Raw genomic sequence first — 18,241 nt, 5'->3', positions numbered from 1 at the left:
AGACACGATAATCACAGTGATAAATTTATTAACTACATGAGATATCCAATAAAGTGGCTACTGAGTGTATTTCTGTATGTTCGTGATCTTTTGCTGTTGCAGCCCATCTGCTACAAGGTTCGACGTTTTGTGCTTTCAGAGATGCTCTTCTGCGCACCATTACTGTAACACGTGTTTACTGTCGCCGTCCTGTCTTCGTGAACCAGTCTAGCCAGTCTCCTCTGGTCTCTCTCATTAACTATGAGATTTCGCTCAAAGAATTGTCACTCACTTGATGTTTTTTCGTGTTTTCTTTTTCGCACCATTCTCTTTAAACTGTAGAGACTGTTGTACATGTAGTTCGCAGCCAATCAACAGTTTCTGAGTTATCTAATCACCCAGTCAGGCACCAACAATCATTCCACGGTCAAAGTCACAGCTCGCATTTCTTCCACATTCTGATGTTTGGTTCGAGCAACAACTATACTTTTTGGCCATGTCTGTATACTTTTATGCATCGCTTTGCTGCCACATATACGTCTGATTGGATATTTGCAGTAAGGAGCAGGAATGTAGGTTTAGCTAATAAAAGGGCCAATGAGTAGACCTCTAATTATTCGAACAATGCCGGCAATAGAATACCATGCAGTTTTGCCATTGAGGCAAAATTCGGGGCTATTCAATGTGACTGGCTGCAGCGAGTTGTTGGAGGTGACTCAAAACAGAAGGGAGTTTACATTCTAATAAGACGGCGATTTCAAAGACATATCTGGAGTTTTAAAAGTCTGCAGACTACTGGGAAAACAACATAGCAGAAGTAGGGCACTTGGCAACTCGACATGCTTGGCCATTCAACAAAATTGTGACTGATCTGACGGTAACATCAAATTCCTACCCCTCCCATCACAGTAACGTTCGACTTCCTGCTTCTTGAGCAGATTTTACTGTCAACATTAAAATCACACAAAAATATGGGTTTCAATGTTTTACGTCGGGAAGAGACATTCAAAGATACCAACCACTGGGAGTAATTTATTTTTCCTCACGTGGGCATATAAGCCTTTGATAGCTGCCTCTTTTAGAGACGCCAAGATCAAATACATATCAATCGATACCACTTTTCCTTTTCTAAACTTCAGCGGATGCAAATGTCGCCAGGCCAACATGCCTTAACTGACTACACGCCCATCTACGGATCATTCTTATACACCATCACGCAGAACTGTTTCCAATGTATTTGCAGCATTCCTCAAATTGAAGTTCAGCGTTCAGAGGTAACTTAACATCAAAGTACATATATGTCACCATTTATTACCCCGAGACTTATTTTCTTGCGGGCATTCGCAGCGCAACAAAGGAATGCAATATATTTAGTGAAAAACCGCATACAAAGACTGACGAACAACCAATGTGCAAAGGAAGACAATCTGTGCAAATAGAGAAAATTGTAATAATCACAAATAATGAGGTTAGGAAATATGCTAAGAACATGAAATGTAAGATAACTGAAAGCAAGTCCATCGTTTATTCAATCAGTTCAGTATCGAGAAGAGTGAATTATCGACATTGGTTCAGAAGCCTGATGTTTGAAGGTAATTATTGTTTCTAAACCTGGTGGTCTGGGACCTAAGGCTGCTGTATTTCCTTCCTGATGGCAGCATTGAGAAGAGAGCAATACTGTGAATTAGCACACTGATACTGCGCTCAGAACACCAGACGTAATGCCTCGGTTCGATGCATCTGCGGACTTATCTCCCTCCTTTATATTTATTTTCCGAAGATTTATATTATAGCACGGCAGTTAACACCATCTACCCCGCAAAACCAAACAGTAAACTCTAAAAATCTGGCCCTCAATACGCCCTTGTGCAATTAGATTCTGAATTTCTTCATTGTATACGCCAGCATTAGGGTTCGTTCGGATTGCAAAAAACATCTCCTCCACACTCTCCGTCAGCACAAAAACACCGCAGAGAAAGTGTGCTGACTATTAAATATGGAATGCACCGAATATCCAGCAAATCGGGTAAGTATGTACAGACAGATCAATAGAATTAATACTTCAATTTTCCTTCTTTTCTCAGAATTGTGTTTCTGGACTTCTAAACCCACATTCATGAATTATAAATCCAAGAAATTAAATTATCATCGAAAGAAGTGAGTGCATTCTTGTGTTTTCCTTTCCTTTTTTATCTGCCCCATTTGAAAGGCCAGCTGATCTTGTTCAGGTCCGATGAAGTTTCACATCCTCTCAAGACAGATATATATTCACTTCCTGGTTATAATTCACCAATACGAATATTTGCATGCGAGCTTCTGCAAGTTTTCTATAAAAATGTTCGAAATAGAATTTTAATTCATCTATCAGTTTACCAAGAACGCATTTGCACCTTGTGTTTATGGGAACTAATACGCTACCTGAGAATAGAATTGCACTCGCGATTCGTCGGGAACAAGGAACAGGTAGACAACATTACATGAAGTTGCAATGTCGAGAGCTGCCGTTTTATCTGAGGCTTTCAACGATACTTGTAAAGATTCGAATGAAATGGGAAGTAAAGTCATGTCACTTTGTATTCGGCTAATATCGTTAGATCATTAATTGGAAAGCAGGGTAATTAATGCAAAACAGTATTGCAGATGTGTGCAATCGGAAATTAAGCAGAAAATATCGGGAACCTTCTTTGAAAGGGGGAAAATGCAAATCATTTCTCTTCATGACCTCGGGAAAAATTATCGACTTGAAGTTTTCACACTATTTCTCTCGGCAGACGCTGTGTGGCTTGCTCAGTGTTTCCTATGTCTTCCACACAGTAGCAGCAAATAGTAGCTTTAATTTTACAGTCAACTAACTCCAGTTCAGCTCCCTATTATCCATTAAAGAATAATGAACATTCAGTTGAAACGTTTATCCTAAAAGAACTTTGCTGAAAACATTTCGGAATATGTTTGTAATGAAGGCAGAGGCATTTAAAGGCGAGATCTTATAAAGGATTATCTCGTCCGGGGTATAAAATTGTCTAATAATTAGAAATTTAGATTTACAGTCAATCCTTTGGCCTAACCAGAGCTCTGCTTCGCATTTAAAAACATCTTGATTTTGTTCTGCGATTGTCATGTATTCAAGCATTTGAAATAAATAAACAATAAATTAAATGTTTTAAAAAAGAACGGAAGGCTTTCTGCCAAGGCGGAAATAGCTCGCACGAGAGGGCACAGTTTTACGGTATTTGGGAAGTAGCTGCAGAGGAGATGTCAGAGGTAATTTTTTTTTGCACAGACAGTGATGTGTGCGAGATTGGGCTGACGGCGACAGTGGTGGAGACAGTTACAACAGGATCTTTTTAGAGACTCCTGGATGGGTACATGGAGCTCAGAAAAATAGAGCGCTATGGGTAACCCTAGTTAATTTCTAAGGTAAGGACATGTTCGGCATAGCTTTGTGGGGTGAAGGACGTGCATTATGCTGTAAGTTTTCTTTGCTTCTAAAGTGTCTTATGCTTTCCTGTGCTTTTCCGTCCCACTAACACTGAACAAATTTCTGCTGTTGAAAATATAGTGATGTAGGGCTTATCTCTAATGCATTTCAAACTAAAAATGTATCGACAGTCTTATTCAATTGTTACCTAAGATCTACCACGACAATCCCAACCATTCTCAAACGAGGCCAATTTTTATCAGCCAACCGGTCTTTAAGTGCTTAGTAATCGGTCCAAGTTACTGCTCCATTCTTACACACCGTAAAGAATGGACTAATGGAGAACAAAGAGCGGTTAATGGGGAACTAATCAGAGTGCTCTCATCTTTACAATTTATGTGTCGAGAAAAAAAGAATATCTGAAGATGAGGTCAGAAATCTCGACAGGAAACTTACCTTCTGGAAATTGTGTTTTCTGCCGCAGGCAGATGTTTGTATTCGGCATCACAAATTGCCTGTAACGTAAAACTAAGCTGTCTCTCATTAGAATAGTCTCCAGATCCACAACAAAATAATGTCCATATCCTCTCCCGGCTAAACTCTCATAAATTAGACATTTAGATTTACTGTCAATCATTTGGCCTAAACAGAGTTCTGCTTAACATTTAAAAACATCTTGATTTTTTTTCTGAGATTGTCATTTATTCAAGTATTTGGAATAAATAAAGAATAAATTAAATGCTTAAAAAAGAACGAAAGGCTTTCTGCCGAGGCTGAAATGGATCGCACGAGAGGGGACAGTTTTACGGAGTTTGGAAGTAGCTACAGAGGAGATGTAAGAGGTAAGTTTTTTACACAGAGAGTGATGGAATGGGTATTCGGCATCACAAATTGCCTGTAACGTAAAACTAAGCTGTCTCTCATTAGAATAGCCTCCCGATCCACAGCAAAATAACATTCGCAATGTCCATATCCTCCGCCGGCTAAATTCCTCACCAAACAGACCTCAATTACGTCCTGTGGGATCCAATAGACAAAATACGTGTTACCTATGAACAGCTTTAGGTCCTAAGCAGCTACATAATTTCAGATCTGAGAGGACAGGAGATACAATTTAATAATGGTGACAAAGCTCCCATGAAAACAGCATAACATCCCAATCGCTTCGTGGAAATTCGGAAACCTAACTGCTCAAAATACCGAGGCGTTTGACATGGTAATGCGAATCTTAACTCTGTTCGTAGGAAGCACGTGGAAGCTCAGCATTGTTTCATCGCCAACCAAAATGGGTTTGAGTATACAGCATTGTCTTTCTTCTAAATGGATAACAATTTATGCCCTGCCAGGTTTTTCTTCGCTCGATGGACTTTCCTATTGTCTGCCGTTTACTTTGTGGAAATGTAGGAGATATTTCAAAAAGCAGCATTTCCCGCAACGCAACTGCTCGTGCTTACTGGATTTAAAATGGATCCTCGGAACTGCAATCAATCATTTGAGGCTTCCTCGATGCGCCCTTTATAGAATTTATCGCAGTACCTCTTGAATCTCTGTCATCATTAAACTGAATAACATGCTGTTTGAGCTCTAAGCCTTTTCTTTATGTGATCAACGTCCTAAACCTGAATCTATTTCTATCGCAGATAGGATTTGCCGCTGCTTTTCGCTGATCTCTTTGTGCGAGCTGGTCACAGCAGCGAGTAAGGAACCTGAATATGATGGGTGAAAAGACGATGAAATCTGCAGATGCTGGAAATTCAAGCAACACATCGTCAGGATCATGATCTTCTCCCTCTCCGGCTGTGTATCCCTTTTGCTAATCAACTTTCCAGCACTTAGCTTAATCCCTCCCCCTCCTGTCTTCTCCTATCATTTCGGAGCTCCCCCTCCCTCTCCCACTTTCTAATCTATTACTATCTCTTATTTCAGTTAGTCCTGACGAAGGGTCTCGGCCCGAAACGTCGACTGTACTTCTTCCTATAGATGCTGCCTGGCCTGCTGCGTTCCACCAGCATTTTGTGTGTGTTGCCTGATTATTATGGGGTCTACTTTGAAAAAAAAAGCCTGAAATCTGTCACTGGAATTAATTCGTGACGTTTTCACATTATATGTTTTTGTTTCCTGAAACTTCAGCATTTAAATTACACGAAAATTGCTGAAGAAATAATCACCAATTCTCAGAATCCAAAACAATATTGTGCCGGAGATGTGTGCGTGACGACATCCGAGGGAATGTATTTGCTGTTCAATTCAGTCGCGTTCATCATTTCCTTTTTGGTTTGTAATCCAGTCGTTAATCAGTAGTTCATTAGTCGAACTGTTATAACCAAAACCTAAAGGAAATTATCAAGAGAAACAAATATTTTCATTTATGTAACCCTGTCCCTACCCTTCGTGGCTTAAAATCTTCTGGTCGTAAACGCGCAACTGCTTTACTGGAGAAACCAGCAATGAGCTATTTCACTGAAGGTATATCATTGAAATGGAGAAAACTGCAAAGGTAGATTAGAATGAAGAAATGTTGTTATTAGTTTGTCCGCCTATCTTATTAGACGTTCTTCAACTCCTAAGCGGATTTCCATCTTTACCATCAAAATGCGTAGAGTACGGATTTGAGTTTATATCTCAATAAACAATTGGATAATTCCTGAATTTAGCAAGGGGGCAAAATTTCCAGCATTATCACGAAAGTACTAGGTAGGCAATGCAAAAAAATTAGAACTGTAAGAGTTCTTATTTTCCTCCCAGCCCAGGCAGATTTTAACTCTGAACCACGTTATTCTGCATTGCGGTGGCGTCATCCTACGTCATGTTTACATGATTAATACATTTCCTCACGGAGACCTTTTCCTCCAGCAAATTCTTTCAAACACCACTTGCATTGCAGGAGTTGGTCCATTAGGATTCTGCAAGATGTCGGAGAAATTGACGGTTTCGTACATGGCACTTCTGGCTATTACTTGGCTAGGTATGCTGATTTATAACTGCTGTTTCAGATCTGAATATTCTATTTTCGAATATTTAATCCTGGGTGCCCGCAGCATATCTGGTTACAGTGTTTCAGCTATTCGTTCGTCTTTCGCTCTTAGATGTCCAGTGACTTACGTCTTTAGTTTTTTTTTTTGTTAATTCATTGTGTTTAACTGTTACTAACACTCTTGCTTATTTTTCCGGCAGCCGTCAAAGTAACTGCAAGCGAAGTATCTCAATTCCCTAGAGACCTGGACGTCCTGCGAGGTGCGAATGTTACCATGTTCTGCAAATTTCCACTATTGCAAGATACTGTTGACGTTCGTTGGTGGAAGGACAGCGAGAAGACATTGTTAGAAAAGGACGACACAAGACAATTTACTCTCGAAAGGGGAAGGGGTTCACTTGTACTCTGGAATATCAAAGTCGCCGACTCCGGAATGTATTACTGTGTAGCAAGGTATCAAGAACGATATCTCGGGAGAGGAAATGGCACCAGGCTCTCTGTGTTCGGTGAGTGTGGTTGTTTGGAGATTTTCAGGTCTGTGCATTTTACATCAAACTTAGTAATGAGGATAAAATGTTTCAATTTGATAAAACAAACGGCGAGAGTACATTTGTTTCCCTCTTTTCAATACACCCAAGTCCAGATGTTCTAAGTTCATAATTATAAAGATCAGAAGAATTAATCACATTTTACGTAGCACCTTTAAAGCGCATAATAGAGTTAATTCTGTTTATCGTATCATACTTCCCCAAAGTCCATCCCACTGCAGTTAGTCCAGCCCTGATCATCAGCTAATCAGCCCTGATCATCAACGAATTACTTTTCAAGCAAGACTAGAATTGCTGTGTAAGAAAGAAGTCGAAATAATATTCATACTAATGTGAATGGCTGGAGTTGGATAACTCGGTTCGTCATCATAGAGCCGCAAAATATGAAAACTTATATAATCCATATCAAAATGTCTGTATGCAGCAGCACAATGCTCCATATCCGCATCAAAAGTAGAGAGGAATAACACCCAGCTTCAAACGTGTTAATTCCAGCATCACTAACAATTTGTTGCATGCACTGCAAATTGTCATTCCAACTTTTGTCATGCAGGATTAGCAAAATCTATATTTCATTCACCATACGAAATGGGGAGAAATAAAGACCTCTCAACATCAGGGTGAATTTTGATAGTGTTGCACAACAGCTTGCAATTACCTTCATTAAATTCTATCTGCCATTTTCAGCCCACCTGGTCCATAACCCGCTGCGAGCTTTGATACCCATGTGACACAGCACTCGTCAAAGAACAAATATCTGCTACCATACTCTGGCTTCTCCGGCGAAGCAAACGTTAGAGACAACTTATTTCTTCATCCTGAATGCCAAGCAAACGTGCCTGATCAGACCACCACCCCATTGCAGAATCTTTCCGAAATATGAGCCTCAAAATATGAAAACTTACATAATCTGTATCAAAGTGTCTGTATGCAGCAGCACAATGCTCCATTTCCGCATCAAAAGTAGAGAGGAATAATACCCAGCTCCAAACGAATTCATTCGAACATCACTAACAATTTGTCGCATGCACTGCAAATTGTCATTCCAACTTTTGTCATGCAGATTTAGAAAAATTTATATTTCATTCACCATACAAAGGTGAATTTTGTTAGGGTTGGACATCAGCTTGCAACTACCTTCATTACATTCTATCTGCTATTTTCGGGCCACCTGGTCCAGAACTCGCGTCGAGCTTTGATACCTATGTGACACAACACTAGTCAAAGGCCTTCGTTTAAAGAACAACTATCTGCTACCATACTCTGGCTTCTCCGGCTAAGCCAACGCCAGATACAACTTACTTCATCATCCTGAATGCCAAGCGGTCGTACCTGATTAGCCAACCACCCCAATGCAGAGTTTTTGCATAGACCTTGCTAAAATCCATGTTGACCATATCCACTGTTATCCTTCATCAACATCAATGGTAACCTGCTCGATACGCTCATTAAGATTGGTTAGGCACAACCTACCTTGCACAAAACAATGTTGTCAATTCCCAATAAAGCCCAGTCTATCCAAATATTTATATATCCCATTCTTTAGAACATCTTCCAATAAATTGCCCACTTTTCTAAAATACCAACTAGTCTATATTATCCCGGCTTACTCCGAGAGTTTATCTTGAACAACAGCTAAACTAGAAACATAATTGCAGAGCTAGTTCTTGGGAAACTGAAAGGTCTGAAGATAGGTAATTCATCTAGACCTGATGATGTGCATCCCAGGATTCTGATAAAAGTTGCTGGTGAGATTGTCGAGAATTACCAGATTCTAGAATGGTTCTGATAGACTGGAAAATTGCAAATGTCACTCCACTCTTCAAGAAGGCAGAGAGACAGAAAAGCGAAACTGCAGGCCAGTCCGTCTTCCTCATTGGTTGACAAAGTGTTGGAGTCCGTTATTAAGGATCAGGTTTTAGGTTACTCGGAGGCACATAATAAAACAGTCCATATTTAGTATGATATCCTGAAGGGAAACTCTCGTCAGGCAAATCTGATTAAATTATTTGAAGGATTGAAAAGCAGGATAGATAAAGATAGGTAGAATCGGTTGTTGTGTACTTGGATTTTCAGAAGGCCTTTGACAAGGTACCATGCCCAAGCTGTTTAACCAGATACGAGCGTAAAGTATTGCAGGAAAGATTCTAGGGTGGATAAAGCCGTAACTGGTTGGTAAGAGACAAAGAATGGGAATCTTGTTGGCTGTCCGTGACTAATGGTGTTCCACAAGGGTCTGAGTTGTGACCAAATCTTTTAAGTTTATATGTCAATGATAAATAGCTAGTCATATGAGAGCGTTTTACGGCTCTGGGCCTATTTTAACTAGAATTCAGAAAATAATAGTGGCGACCGCATTGAAACCTTTTGAAACATGAAGGTACTTGATAGTGTGGATGTGGAGAGGACGTCTCCGACGGTGGGAGAATATAATACCAGAGGACTCTGCCACAGAATAGAGTGGTATCCTTTTAAAATGAGACGAAGGGGATACTTTTTTTTTGACACAGGCCTCTATGGAGACCAAGTCATTATGGATATTTAAAACAGAGGTAATAGATTTTTGATTGGTTAGGGCATGAACAGCTACGGGGAGAAGGAAGCAGATCTGGGCTGAAAGGAAAATATTAACTGTGATGAAATGGCAGAGCAAACTTGTTGGGCCAAATGGCCTAATTCGGCTCCTATATCCAATCGTCATATGGTCTTAAAACATTAGTTATACCGTAGTTATCCGACACCTCACCCACGAGTACCTCTATAGGGGCCCTTTCACTTTCTGCTTTAGCTTCCAAAGAGGTCCGATGGGACACCTTGCCATGTCCTGGGCCCTAATTTGCCTCAAGGCTGTAATCTGTATATGGGCCATGACATTGCTTCTGGTTTGCTTTAGTTGTATAGTCGATGTGTACGTCTCCCGTGTAAATACAAATGAAAATGGATAAGATATTCCGCCCTCCCGCCCCATCTCTTTCGGCTCCATGCATTGTTGAACCTGTTGATCTTCAAATGGATCAATTTTATCTGTCGCTATCCCTTTGTGCTTAGTGTATCTGCAGAAGCCCTTCGATTTTTCTTCTCCTTAGAATTGTCCTTCACCTAGAATTTGAAAAGTCTAAGAACATTGACGTCGGTACAGGCGTGGGAAGTGGAGTCAGGCAACCGTGAGCTCCGGATGGCTATTGTAGACAGAGCGAAATCCTAACTGCTATGATAAGCAGATAAAGCAATCTAACTGTTGAATCTCCCATGTTAGACACCGACCACAGCTGTAGTGGAAGCAGTCCACGTTTACAAAACCTTAAAATTTGGCTCGCAATTTCCAAAAAAGATCCTATAGAAGCACCAAGTCACTGTCCACTATTTTGCTGCAGGAATTCAGGGTTTAGAAAGAATGGAACTATGGAATCAATCCGCTTAATATCAATTTGCATTTGCGTTCTTGGTTGTTTCACGGAGGATATCATCTGCCACATTCAATACGGGGAAACTGTTGCGGGAATGGTTCACATTCCGGGGAAAGCTCCATTACTGAATGTTTATTACTGGAAAGCTCATCCCAAGACCTGGAACACTCCCTAAGTAGTTGAAAAACCAGAATATTAAACTCCATGTGCATTTGTACTATAGAAATCTGTGATATTTTGGGTTTTGTACCTCAGTCTTGATACGATAATCAAAATCCAATTGTAGCCACTTTACAAAGCTAACGGTCGCGCAAGCCGAACTGTGTAACAAAGCTCAAATACCATTCAAAATAGAATGTCTTCTTCACTTGGGAACTCTTCGTCACTGTATTCTCTGAACTCTTCCTTTCATCCATCTCCCAAGGTGACTGTTTTACAAACGTTTGTATTTTGCCTATTTTGTGACTATCTGTGCTGGATGGTAGCTATACGTGTTGTGTGTGACTACATATACTGTACTGTATTTTGCAACTTGGCCCCAAAAGAACAATGTTTCGCTTAGCGGTGTGTGTGTATATGGTTGAGTAACAATAAACAGAACATGAAATTGAAAGAATGTATTAAATACTGGTTAGTACTGGCGGGTAACTAATTTGATAGTTGGAATGTCATGTTAGTTGGTGGGGAGGTAAAGTAATTTACTTGCATTGAAATGGATCGAAAATAGCCAATATAACTTTGTTTTTACTCAAGCTCTTCCAACTCCATTGGAAATTGTTCCTATTGGAGGGTTTTCATCACCTCGAAAACTCCTTTGTAAAACGGCTGCTTTCTACCCGGAGAAAATAGAAATCGTTTGGCAAAGAAATAACAAGCAAATTCACACTGGAATAAAAAATACGACAAAGCAAAACGTGGATGACTTGTACGAAGCTACTAGTTTATTAGAAGTCACGCAGTCTACTTGGGGAAAAGATATTTACACCTGCCTGGTGTTGCATGTCTCCTTGAAGGCGCCTGCCGTTTTCAGCTACATACAGGAGCAAGGTAAGATGTAGTCTTGATGAAGTCATGATATTGGATCTGGGCCGTAAACGTCGACACTTTAGATTTGCCTGAACGATTGAGTTCTTCCAGGATTTTTTGTGTTACTCTGGAGTTCAGCATGTTCAGAATCTTTTGCGCTCAATGTAAGACGGAAGTGCTTACAAGTCATAGTGGTGGGGTCAATGTAACCTTGTTAAGGACAGTAACTGAACAGCTACGCAAACACGGAAGAAAGACTAATTTTGAAGATTAGTAATTGACAGGGAATATTAAACGTGGAAGGTGTTTAGTAGTTAATGTGTTATTCCCGTCGGTGTAAATCGTGTAGGAGGAATTACGAAATTGAATACGTGCAGTAATTATACGGTACCAAACGTCTGGACATTTGCTAAAAATATGACAAAGCTAAACGTAAACTATAAAACACATAGTGGTATAGCAAATGTGGGAATATACATTTCCATATCTTACGATATATTTTCCGATCGTCTGTGGTGAGATTATTAACGGGCCTATAACATATTTTGCATTGTTGATTCTCATGTGTGCATTTGTTTTTAGATGAATAAATGCTTCACAGTTTCTTGTTTTCCCACAGTTCATCCACAAGGCGCTGATCTTAAATTGATTCTCGCATATACAGTGGACGGATTGGCAATTTTAGCACTGATAATAATTATTGTGAAAGTCAACTTAAAGCGATCGCACGGTAAGAACGCTGATATCTGAGAAACGTCACCTCCATTAGTTCAAACGGACGCGTAAATGACATTTAACTTCAAAACAGAAAATAATTCGACATGGATCGCGAGTTTCGAAGCCGGATTTCAGTGATAATAATTGGTTACAATAGAAGATAGATCTTAAATTCAACTGTTTCACCAGTCCACTCGCAGTATTACACATCTGATTCACAAATGCTTTTCAATGACTTTGGAGTTCTTCAACTGTTTGAAACACAATGGCAGATCCATACTTTGAAGCGCAAAGAACATTGAGCTTAACTTCCATTTCAGCGACAGTATTTAAATGTAGTACGGCCACTGATATGCTACTATCACTTTACAGCTTCGTTAGCGCTCTAAGTTTAAGACTGCTTAAGTTTCGTTAAGACTTAGTTTTTTAGTCTAAGTTTAAATATCCGTGTCCTGAGCAGTTCCTCTTACACAATGAATTCGATTGTTATCAAACGGATAATGTCCAATTTTTACAAAACAAATAATTTATTTTATCTTTCTTAAGGGATTAACACAGGTTCTTTGGACGGATCTCAGGATGAAGAGCTGGTAGGTGAATTGGCTCGTCTTCTTTCAGAGCCACGTATGCGCATAGTAGAGATATTATCAATTGATTTTGTTCCATAATATTTTGGAATGCAGTCGGGAAGAATGAAACGATTCTCTCTGACAACTCTTTATTTTGAAGTATACATCCAAGATGTATTTGAATATTCCTGTTGAATATGTTTCATATCGTCTTTGAAGATTCCACACCAGTTCATTACCGGTTGTATCAAGGTGCACGGTAATATTAACTAATGGAAGTTAAGCTGTTGCTCATAGTTCGTGTGACGAATAATTAAATACAAATCTAAGACTGTGACGTTTTAGATGTGAAATGTCGGTTTACGAGAATCGCGGTGTAGTACCAATCAGAAAATACAGTACACGCACGACTCATTTCGCAATATATGTTACATTTCATTTGAACGCACAGTAAGCAGCATTAAAAATTCAACAATATCTTGTTTTGGAAAGTCAAGTGCAGTTTCTAACCCCGATTCCCAGCAAAGTCCCACAAAGCCGGTCAAAACCTGCAATGTAATCGAATATAGAAGAAGACCTTGTAGTATCTGGTGCACAATGATAACCAAACGAAACTCCACAAGACACCTTCTAATCCACAAGCCTCTGCTGAATGACGGTCATCCTCAATTTCAAAGGAAGTGCCTGAGACATATAAAAATTCTACCATCTCCCATTTTGGATTCAAACCAGATATTAAAAACCTCAAACGACATCTTTGGAGGGAGAAACGGTTGTCCCTTCAGATTGAACGCCCACCCCCCAGAAAGCAACGTAAAGGTTAACTGTTTCTCTTTGCTCTCGAGTTTCCTGATCTACCGTGTGTTTAATTTGTCTGTTTTCCTTCAGATTTCCAGTAGTTCAATGTTATTAAATTTGTCGCACCTGGATTCTCCTGGTAGCATATATTAAATCTTCATCGGTTGTATACTCATCTGTCTACAACTGGAAGCGTCTTCTTGTGTTCCAGTACTCACCTTTCCAATTTTAGCGCATAGTTTTACTTTTAGGTAACGATAGCAGCTGCAGCAACTTTTCACATCACCAAAACATAGTTCCATATATAATACTGGCTTAATTATAGTAGAACTCGGTAAGTACTTCCATCAGCGTTCGCAACACTTCTCGAAATGAAGGACTGCTTATGCGAGTAATATACAAGTTGAAGCTAGAACATTGAAGATAAAATTTTTACTGCTGCTTAATTGGTCTGGAATGCTGTGTCATTGTTTCAGCCAAAAAATGCTATTTTAACGATCTACTGTAACGGGCATGTCCAACTGCTCTACTTAATTCGATCGTAATTTAGTGGATTCACCAACAAAACCATTCAGCTCAACAGTGGGTAAGAGGCCTCTCCCGTATTTGCTGCCTTCTTTCCGTAAATACATCAGTTCTTGCCATTTATTCTAAGTTCTTAACTTAAATAATGCCAGTTTTAAGGGTCACAGGTTCTAACTGCACCGGGGGGAGGAAATCTGCTCATTAAAATTATTTGACGGGCTGCGTAAGGGAAACGGATCGGACAAAGCGCATGCACAGAACTTGGAGGAACGTAAGGGATATTACAAAATAAATGAAACAAAAGAGATTGTCAGAACCGGGAAACCCGCCGATTGATAGGAAGGTTTTAACTGGTCGTTTGGAAATCTAAAGTGAACATAACGATTTTAAGCCTGAAATGGATTTGGTATCCCAGTCCTGTCTGATATACGGACAATATTTTTGTGCACTGTCAGAATGTTTTTTCAACTATTTTAAATCTTTTTCTATCGTTACATATTCCGAAACAAACTTAGTTCATGGTCACTGAAAGCCATGACGGAGTGGTCTGAACCTTGCCCTAAATGAGAAGAAAAGAATGGGTCATAAAGGGAAGGAAAATTGCCCAAAAAGTTGTCGATGCCTGCATTATCTGCAGGAAGGCAAAAGCGAGGAAGTGCTAACAAGTAATGGGTGACTTACCGCCCGAATGAATTGAACCTGCTGCACCTTTCCCGTTCACAACGGTGGACCTCTTCGGACCCTACCAAGGAAAAGATGACGTCAAGAGAAACACTGAAAATGTTGGAAATGTTGAATTGTTCAGAGCACCACAAGCAGCAGAGGATGAATGTAAAAACGTCGCTTCTGTACAACTCGATGGCAAGCAGGAGGCGTGTAGCTGCAGACTTAACAACCTTGAAGGACTGCTAAAGACAGCGAAGAGGTGCATGGTTGGTGGAATAGATGGGTCCCGCTAAAGGGGCTCGAACTCCACATTTAGATTAAATCTAAATCCATATATTCCATATTAATCCCATTTCTTAATATCAGTTAGCAGTATTAAAAGTGTTTTTTTTTTCTTTCTAGAAGGCTGAACAAGCAGCGGTTGAGCACGCCACTGCCTATGATTCACTAAATATGAGAGAGAGCACAGGATTTCGCAAAAATCGACAACAAGAAGTACGCATTATCTAATCTCAGGTAAAGCAGTCAGAATAGCGGGAATATGAACTTGCTTTTGAGATCTAGCATTGTAACAAAGCCGCCCGGCACAACTATTTCGTACCGCCGAATTACACCCACCTGACCAATTAGCACTCTCAACGTTGTCTTTGGAATGCGGGAGGAAGTCAGTATATAAGACCAATATTATCCCAAATGAAGATCAGTTTACAAACCTGAGCAGACCTTTGGCACTGTACCAAAATGGAGACTGTGCCAGAGCTCACCCCCTTTCACCGAAAATGAAACTGTTAGCATTTATAACTGAACGTCCTCGAAATATCATCACCTTTTTCTTCAGTCCAGGTGGACTCCAACGTGAAGGCATGAAAATTGATCTCTCTAACTTTTGAAATATTTCATCATTCCCATTCTCTTTTTTCTCTATTCCCAATTCTGGCTCACTTTCAACTCTTCTCCCCAACTGCCCATCACCTCCACTGGTGCCCCTCCTCCTTCATTTTCAACCAGAGTCCATTGTCTCCTCCTATCAGATTCCTTCTTGCACCATTTTCCTTTTTCACCAACACCTGCCAGCTTGTACGTCATTCCATCCCCCATCATCCAAACGCCTTCTTACTCAGCTGGTGTCTCCTATCACCTGCTATCTTGTACTCTTTCCCCACATTCTTATTCTAGCTTCTGACCCTTTCATTTTCTATCCTGATAAAGCACTTCGGACAGAAACGTCGATAGTTTATTTGCCTTGATACATGCTGCCTTACCTGATGAATTACATCCGCTTTTTTTTTTGCATTTCTCAAGATTTCCAGCATCTACAAAATCCCTCGTGGCTATCTTTTTCCCTTGCTTTTACGAATTTAATTTCATATGTAATTTGCAAACGAGGAAACACTAAAAAGCATAAAACTGGGAATAGCCATCCTTTCCAACGTCCATTATCAGCTTTATAATTAAAACGAATATCTGATAATAACCGAGGAAAAATGAACCAACTGAACATTGGGGTTATTCATGAAAATACCGAACTGTGACAAAAGAGTAACCATTCGGCATGAATGAACAAAGTGCCAACATTCATTTTGTCATTTGTGTGGTATCCACTGATGGCGGAGTCTGTGTGCATTTGGGGTTCTGTTTGCTGGTGCGACTGAGGAAACACCCTTAAGATCTATAGTCTAAACAGTTTGCGGCAACCAGGCACATATAACACAAAAATGCACTTGTATTTTGAGTTAGCGAAATATTTTTTTACTATAACTGCTTCTTCACGGAGTTACCTATTCCCCCAACTCGATTTTGTTAAAATTCATTTCAAGTAAGGAAATAAACGATTATTTTTTTTCCTGTGGGACATTACAGGTTCTTGGAGTTGAAATACCCTATGAATCAAAAAGGGAAATGTTGAAAAAAATTGATATAAGCTTTGTGTAAAATGGCAGAAATCTAAAATTGATAACTTATGAGTCCATCACTAATGTATTTTAGAACTTCTGATTCAATTTGTTCAACTCAACGGATTCTCGATTGACCGCTAATTTTGAAATATTTTCACAGACTAAAAGAAATGGAGCTGACAAACTGACTTACGTTGCTCTTATGCTTCCCGATTCTAAAAACATCTCAGCGTCCAAACATCAAAACCAACATATATTGTCCGAAGATATAAATACATCAAAGAAACCGTGAAGCTGCGAATCCAACTGCAGATTAGAGTTATAGACTGTCAATGAGTGCAGTCCCGAGGCATTGCTTCGTTTCATTTCTTGCATCCAGACAAAGATTGTTAATCGATATAATATGTATATGTTGACAAGATAAGCAATCATTTTCGTTCTTTTGATTTATTTGAGGAGATTATTACTGCAAAAAAAATAAAAGTAAGACATTTAAGAATAGGATTGGAATTAAGCCATTCCACCTCTCTCTTCTGCCTGGTCATTCAAAAAGATAATGTCTGATATGTTCAACCATATTCTCCTCCCCACTGTTCAACAATATCTCCAGGATACTCCCTCCACAGTCCTCGGAAGATGAAGACAAATCAGAGATCCGTTATCACCAGCGAGAGAACGTTTGTTTACAGGGTAAAAAAAAACTTCTACGGAACAGTTATTCTTGCTCAGTAGGTCAACGTTCAACCGAGGGAAATATAGATTTGAAGGTGTGAAAAAATTGCAACGTATTCTTGCAATTACACCTCTGTGCATCAATATTGATCAGTAAATGTCGTATGATAAGAACAAAAACAGTACTCTTCTGTTTCATATACATTCACGGCTTGCTGCTCAGGTTTAGCTGTAAAGTACAAGTGCACTATCACATGGGAGGAACAGATATCCCAGAGCACCCAAAAGGCAAGAGAAATGCATTGTAACCTGTGTACCTGTCGCAGCCCACATTGAAGTAGAGGAGATACGCACGTGGTCACATTAAAGGAAGTTAGATTTAGACAAATCATAACACTTGACTGAAAAACGTGGACGTTGGAAAGTAGATTTAGTGGAATCATGTATTTAGAGATGTACTCTTGAAGAGTATGGCGCTTTGCTCTGAACACCTCAACGATTAATAACTGCCCAATAGATCAAAATACGTCTGAAATATGCCCAGCATTTATTTGGCCAGTAGTCAGTAAATCGACGTATTAATTCCGGTTCAAGTAGATATATGTGTGACAGAACAGGGTGAGCATCCTGTTATATAATACATTATCGTTGCTCATCAGGTCAACGTGGTTGGTTGATAAGGTAAGGGGCTGTGGAAGGTGGGGAGAAGGTACAGAGAAATAAATCCTCTGTCTGATAAGGCAAACAACAATCTATTCCTGAAACAGTTACGATAATCCAGAGAAATTCGCAAAAATAATAGAAACGTACACTCTTGGAAACCAGAATGGGCCGCTCAGACCTGTTCTGCTGGATATACCGGCTGGAATAGAGTTCCCTATGAGAATCATTCATTCACTTCCTTCTCCTAGCTCACTTCACATTTTAAATCTAATCGATTTCTCCACTTTTAAATATTGTTTTGATATTTCCTTTCAAGTAAAACTGCACAGTTATATCTTGTTCGTAGTTGGCATATCGTTGTACTCTTATCTTTCTCATTAATTT

General features: G+C 39.6%; 1 protein-coding gene across 1 annotated transcript; it reads left to right on the top strand.

Annotated features, from left to right (window-relative positions):
* The first annotated feature begins 6,803 nt into the window (after positions 1-6,803).
* Positions 6,804-16,882, top strand: LOC140740968 (uncharacterized). Its single transcript, XM_073070609.1, has 6 exons — positions 6,804-6,877; positions 11,080-11,373; positions 11,972-12,082; positions 12,616-12,659; positions 15,030-15,143; positions 16,683-16,882. The coding sequence occupies exons 1-5, from the start codon at positions 6,805-6,807 to the stop codon at positions 15,135-15,137; spliced, it is 630 nt and encodes a 209-aa protein (XP_072926710.1). The 5' UTR covers position 6,804; the 3' UTR covers positions 15,138-15,143; positions 16,683-16,882.
* Positions 16,883-18,241: the final 1,359 nt, after the last annotated feature.

The sequence above is a fragment of the Hemitrygon akajei genome, chromosome 17, assembly GCF_048418815.1.
Source record: "Hemitrygon akajei chromosome 17, sHemAka1.3, whole genome shotgun sequence".
NCBI classification, from domain to species: domain Eukaryota; kingdom Metazoa; phylum Chordata; class Chondrichthyes; order Myliobatiformes; family Dasyatidae; genus Hemitrygon; species Hemitrygon akajei.
The sequence above is the reverse complement of the archived record's forward strand: the minus strand, read 5'-3'. Positions and strand labels throughout refer to the sequence as shown.